This window comes from Oncorhynchus nerka, linkage group LG18 (genome assembly GCF_034236695.1).
Source record: "Oncorhynchus nerka isolate Pitt River linkage group LG18, Oner_Uvic_2.0, whole genome shotgun sequence".
NCBI lineage: Eukaryota > Metazoa > Chordata > Actinopteri > Salmoniformes > Salmonidae > Oncorhynchus > Oncorhynchus nerka.
The window spans coordinates 17,551,852-17,558,449 of record NC_088413.1 but is presented as its reverse complement, the minus strand read 5'-3'; the positions used below and the strand labels follow the sequence as shown (position 1 = coordinate 17,558,449).

The 6,598-nt window shown below is 40.0% G+C and overlaps 1 protein-coding gene across 1 annotated transcript; it reads left to right on the top strand.

Annotated features, from left to right (window-relative positions):
- Positions 1–299: 299 nt before the first annotated feature.
- On the top strand, positions 300–5,266 carry LOC135561767 (up-regulator of cell proliferation-like). The gene is given in 2 exon segments (XM_065003581.1): positions 300–1,269; positions 1,271–5,266. Coding segments are annotated over 2 exon segments (2,535 nt in total). The 5' UTR covers positions 300–984; the 3' UTR covers positions 3,521–5,266.
- Positions 5,267–6,598: the final 1,332 nt, after the last annotated feature.

The following is a 6,598-nucleotide window of genomic DNA, read 5'->3' as shown; positions in this document are numbered from 1 at the left end:
TCAGCCCATCCCACCTATCACCATAGACCTCAGCTCTTTAATCCCACCCCCTCAGCCACTCTCAGCCCATCCCACCTATCACCATAGACCTCAGCTCTTTAATGCCACCCCTCAGCCACTCTCAGCCCATCCCACCTATCACCATAGACCTCAGCTCTTTAATCCCACCCCTCAGCCACTCTCAGCCCATCCCACCTATCACCATAGACCTCAGCTCTTTAATGCCACCCCTCAGCCACTCTCAGCCCATCCCACCTATCACCATAGACCTCAGCTCTTTAATCCCACCCCTCAGCCACTCTCAGCCCATCCCACCTATCACCATAGACCTCAGCTCTTTAATCCCACCCCTCAGCCACTCTCAGCCCATCCCACCTATCACCATAGACCTCAGCTCTTTAATCCCACCCCTCAGCCACTCTCAGCCCATCCCACCTATCACCATAGACCTCAGCTCTTTAATCCCACCCCTCAGCCACTCTCAGCCCATCCCACCTATCACCATAGACCTCAGCTCTTTAATCCCACCCCTCAGACACTCTCAGCCCATCCCACCCATCACCATAGACCACCATCGTTTGGTTTCCATGTGCCATATATTTTTCAATTGTGCTGTGATGTTTTACAAACATTTAGAACCTTTCTAGTCAGAGTATCCACAGATTGTGAGTTTAAGATGAAAACCTTTCCTACGAGTATTATTCTATCATTTATTGAATATGGCTTTTCATATCACCCAACACTGTTATTTGTAAGGTTCATTTTAAGCGAATGTTGTAATGAAGTAACCTACTTAAGTATTATCTCTGGTGTCAAACTGACTAGTTATCTAAATGACTGTAATGTAAATGAAATAATCATAATGGATGTGTCAGAGTGGGATGTAAAGGTACAGTAGCTTCTCTGATGAGAAATATATGATGGTGATTTTCCTGAATATTTCATATTTCCTGATCTTCCTTTCTATTTACAGGATCCTATCTGATGGAGCTGTTGTCAAAGACTGGACTGGAAGATCATTATGAAAACAAGCTGACGTTAAGTACTGTCCTTGAGATAAATGCTGATACTACATCAGATGAACCTCTTACCAATATGCAGTCACTTCCAGGGGCCTTCCTGAAGAAGTTAATGATGGCAAATCTGAATGCTAGGAGTGTCAAATGTATGTCCACTGATGCAGAAGTTTCATTTCCGGGTACAGACCGTTTTGAGAATCTAAAAAGTGACTCTGCTAACAATGATGTCATTAATCCACTGGACCTGATTTACTGCCCTGTTTCTGTGCTCAGATGGTTTCCTGCAGCAGGAGATGGTCCAGAAAATGTCCATGTGTCAGTTTGCTGTTCCTCTTCTGCTGCCCAACTGTGACACAAAACAAAGCACTTTGATGCTGTGGGCCTTGAGGGACATAGTGAAGAAGTTTAGACTCTCTACCCAAACAGACACAAAGGCTTTTGTGGAGGAGAGAATTGTACTCTCTGATATTCCCATGGTGTCCTTTGTTAGATTAGGTGAGATTAGAGTGTCAAAGTCTCAGATCTTGAACAAACTGCTTAGTAACCCTCAGCAGTACCATGACACATTTGTTCATCATGATATGGAATGTGGCGACATCCCCCATAGAATTTCAGATGGTCTGGTTGAAATCAGCTGGTACCTTCCATGTGGGAACAGAAACATAGACATCTTCACTAAGCCTATGGTGGTGGCCAATCTCAGAGGAGACATCAGGTCCTTTGAAACACAGTTCTCCTTTCTGTGTCAAACATCAGCTGCAGTTTACATTTTCACTGATGATTTCAAGGCATATCTCAATTTGTTGAAAAGCAAAAACACAAAAGCAGAGATATTTCTGGTCGTCAACTCTCAAAGAAAATCATTCAGAGTAGACACATTAAAACAAATGATCACAAACTGCAGTATCAGTGACCAAAATGTGATTGTCAAGAACAAGAAAAACGATGCAGAATTTGTCAAAACCCTGCAATCATCTGTTGGTGACATCATTGAAAATAGTCCAGACCGGTTGACAGTGGAAAACATGACTGACATAGCTCGTCACAGTGGGATTCTGGTTGATGAAGACAGGGATGACTGTCAGAGTGCCAGGAAGATGGCAGATGAAATCACCAGCAACATCAGAGAGACAGTCAAATTTAAAGACAAACAGCTACCCTTACAGGGGCAAGTCTGGAAAGAGCTTTCCCAGTTGGAGAAAGAGAGATGTAGACTGAGAAAACAAGGGGATAAAGACATTGAACACTACAGGAGCTCTCTGAAGAAAAAGGAGGAAGAGCTGAGAAAGAAACAATATACATTTTACATGTCAGATGCAATGAAAAGCTTCATTTTAGGATTGTCAGGTTCAGGAGCTGAGCGTTCCTATTTCCTCAAATGGATGCGGATAAATCTGGACAATCTGTCACGTCAGAACCTGTCTGCTTTGAGGGACCAGTACAAAGATCTTTGCCAAAATTCTCCTGAGAAAAAAGACGACATTAAAGATTTGGATAAGCAATTATCTGACTGTTCCTTGGGTCTTGAACACTTCCTGCGTGAGTTGGGCCAGTTATATGAAGCTGCCTGCTCCCTCCCTGAAGACAGCCCTCAAAGGGAACAGATGGAGAATCTCCCTGGATTGTGTGCTCAGATGCTGTTGGATGGTTTCCCCATTGAGCTTGTGGATGGAGATGCATCAAATATCCCTCTGAAATGGATATCAGCTGTTCTAACTCGGCTGCATAATCTTGTGGACTCTAACAGCAAGATCCGGGTTGTGACAGTTTTAGGGGACCAAGGTACTGGGAAGTCCACTCTCCTCAACACCATGTTTGGAGTCCAGTTTGCTGTCAGCAGTGGAAGATGCACTAGATGGGCCTTCATGCTGCTGATTAAAGTCAACAAAGAACTCAAGGAGGAACTGAAATGTGACTTCATCATGGTGATTGACACAGAGGGGTTGAAATCACCAGAGTTGGCTCAACTAGATGAGAGTCATGAACATGACAATGAACTGGCCACACTGGTGATAGGACTCAGTGATGTCACTATCATCAACATGGCCATGGAGAACAACACAGAGATGAAAGACATTCTGCAGATTGTTGTTCATGCTTTTATCAGGATGAAGGAAGTGGGGAAGAAGCCGATATGTCATTTTGTGCACCAGAATTTGTCAGACATGTCTGCTCATGACAACAACATGAGAGAGCGGAAGAAGTTGTTGGAACAGTTGAATGAAATGACCCAGGCAGCAGCCAGAATGGAGAAGAAGGAGAATATCACCAAGTTCACTGATGTGATGGAGTATGATCCAGACACAAGCAGCTGCTACATCCCAGGACTCTGGCATGGGACTCCCCCTATGGCTCCAGTCAATGCTGGCTACAGTGAGGCTGTGTATGATTTTAAAAAGAGCTTGATGCAAGACTTAATCACATGCCAGAGTAATGATGACATGACACATTTCCTGAAGTGGACAGAAAGCTTGTGGGAGTCTGTCAAATTGGAGAAATGAATTGTAAGTGTCAAACAGCTTGGTTGCAGATGCACACACCAGTTAATGCTTTAAGTACAATGGTTGGAACGGTCCTTCAAGAAGGACATTTATTCCTGGATAATGGGTGCTGAAAGCAGAATGTAAAACAGATCCAAACCCCCAAATGAGCATATGAAACGTGCTGAAGGACTTGTCCTGTCATCCCAATGGTGGAAGCAGTTTATTACGGTCACTAGGACAGCAGAACCCCTGCCCATCAGGTTCTACGTGTTCTAAGTTACCAGTTAGAATAGTAGAATACACAAGGTGCCATTTAGAAATGTGGTTTTATATCAGCAGTTTTTCTCTTGTTATGTAAGTCACTGACAGTCAGTCATTTAGCCCATGTCAGCAAAACAAAGATTGCTAAGTTAGTTTAGCGGCCAGCTATCTAAACTATTATGGTTGAATTACCTGCTGGGGTCTCCTATTGATTTTGTCAGTCTAACGCCGATATTATAATTTTAAAAATGTAATTAAAAAATGATATTATATTAAATCAAATGTATTTATAAAGCTCTTTTACATCGGCAGATAATTATACACAAACCCAGCCTAAAAGCCCAAACAGCAAGCAATGCAGACGTAGAGTCACGGTGGCTAGAACAAACTCCCTAGAAAGGCAGGAACCTAGGAAGAAACCTAGAGAGGAACCAGGCTCTGAGGGGTGGCCAGTCCTCTTCTGGCTGTGCCGGGTGGAGATTATAATCATACTGTTGACTACTAGTTGACTTGGACTGGAGTATGAAGACAAATCTCAACATTAGAAAAAATATATTCATATAATTTGTATAAACAGCTGGATTAAAATTAAATGAAGATTATGCTCATTGGGATGAAACAAGGATATATATTTACAAGAGGGAAGTGTAACTAATTATTAAAGAAAGGTCATTTTGTTTGTTTGAGCTTCGATATTGTATGTTATCTTTGGTTTGATTTAGTTTTATCTTGTATATCATTCATGCAGTCTTTGAAGGACTAACCCAGTGATGGACTAAAGGGATCCATAGATCAGTGCAGACTGTACATACTGTGATTGTAAATATTGTCCATTAGATTTACATCCATAGAGATGTGATTCTATATGTAATGCTATGTTTTACACCTTTACAAAAAGCCTCTAAAACAGATACATACATACTTGTTTAAGGCTTTTGTATGTTTGTAAGCAGAGAACATCTTAGTCCTCATCTTATGAAAGGAAGTTGCATTAAGGGCTACTTTAGTTGCATGCATGTTAAAATATTCATTTCCGTCATGTAACAAGTTAATTATTCCATTGTTTGTTTATTTGTCTGAGATTTGTCAAATGTAAAGAATGTATACACATCTGATTTCATTAAAAAATATCTGCATTATTTTACTTTAGAAAAATGCATAACCAATGATTCATCACCTACTTAATGAACATCAACATTTATCATTGAAATATTTTTTATATATCTAATTTCAAAATCCCAGCATTATTTTATTGTAGAAAAATCCATGTATCATATCCTATGATTATCCTATGATTAATCTACTTATCATCATACTAACAACAATGTATACCACTTATCATTGAAATATTTTTTATATATCTAATTTCAAAATCCCAGCATTATTTTATTGTAGAAAAATCCATGTATCATATCCTATGATTAATCTACTTATCATCATACTAACAACAATGTATACCACTTATCATTGAAGGACTTTTTAAATAAAAACTGTTCATTGAGATTAAGTTTATTTTACTTCATTCCCTCATAGATATATTTTAAGTTAATAAAAATATTATAATTAACATTTTAAAACTCTTGAAATATTTGTATTATACAGTAGGATGAACCCCCCCCCCCTAATCTACCTTATATTATACAGTATAATCATACCACAAACCTTTTCTTTAAATAATGAATCTATATTTATTAATTGACTATATGGCGTAGTGCTATTAAAATGCATGAAAAGTGCTTTACAAATCATTTTATTATTACAATGTAGGTTATGCAATTAAAACAGACATTAAGTATTGTTAGGGATTGTTTCTATAGCAATGAAAATCAGTAAGAACAAATACACCCACAAATATATTAAAGTGAGTGAGAGAAAGAGAGAAGAGAAGTAGAGGAAGACCAGGTTTGATTGAGGAAATAAGTGAATTGCTTTGATATTAGGTGATTCTACACTGACAACAGATGTAAACAGTCATGTTGACTCCATACCTCTGAAAGCATCCATTCACTCCTATCCAGTGGGGAAATTAACAGGTCAATCTTGGTGGGGCAAAAAAAAGTGGGCTGCATCCCAGCAAAGACACTGCACAACACTAAACAATACATTAATTGCACTATAACGGTGACAAACGGTGCACACAAACTGTTAGGGTTTACATAAAGCTGTCCCAACATCTTACCACTGTTACACCTGGCTATCAGCGGAGCCTTGTCTGGCAGCGAAACAGTTCTTTCAGCCTCATTTACTGCCTTTTAAAAAACATAGCTGATATGGCTGTCTTGCTTAAACAATTGTGGTTTCTAATGACAATTGAGATGTACAAACTATGGCATGAGGGGACGATAAGCGAATAAGAGGATAAGAGGCAATCTGTAATTTCGAATAAGACATTAATGAGCGAGCTAGGATGGACGTAATCAATATAACTATTTGTTTAGCACTTTTGAAATGTACAGCGACAGAGTTCAGAACATGGGCCATTCTTAGTGTTCTCCCTCTACACCAAGTCAGAACCATAGGATAAAGAAAGGAGGCATATAAGCAGACAATGAAAGCAACATTTTATGATTACATTTCTCAAACAGGTTATTGGCTACATGTGCACCACCAAGTTAGAACAGTAGGTGAAATTAGAGGGGTAAATAGACCAAATTATTAGGGTGAGGCACATGGGCTACTAACAGCATACTACACAACATACACTTAGTATCTCTCACGTCACCCCGCTCCTCCGCTCTCTCCACTGGCTTCCAGTTGAAGCTCGCATCCGCTACAAGACCATGGTGCTTGCCTACGGAGCTGTGATGGGAACGGCACCTCAGTACCTCCAGGCTC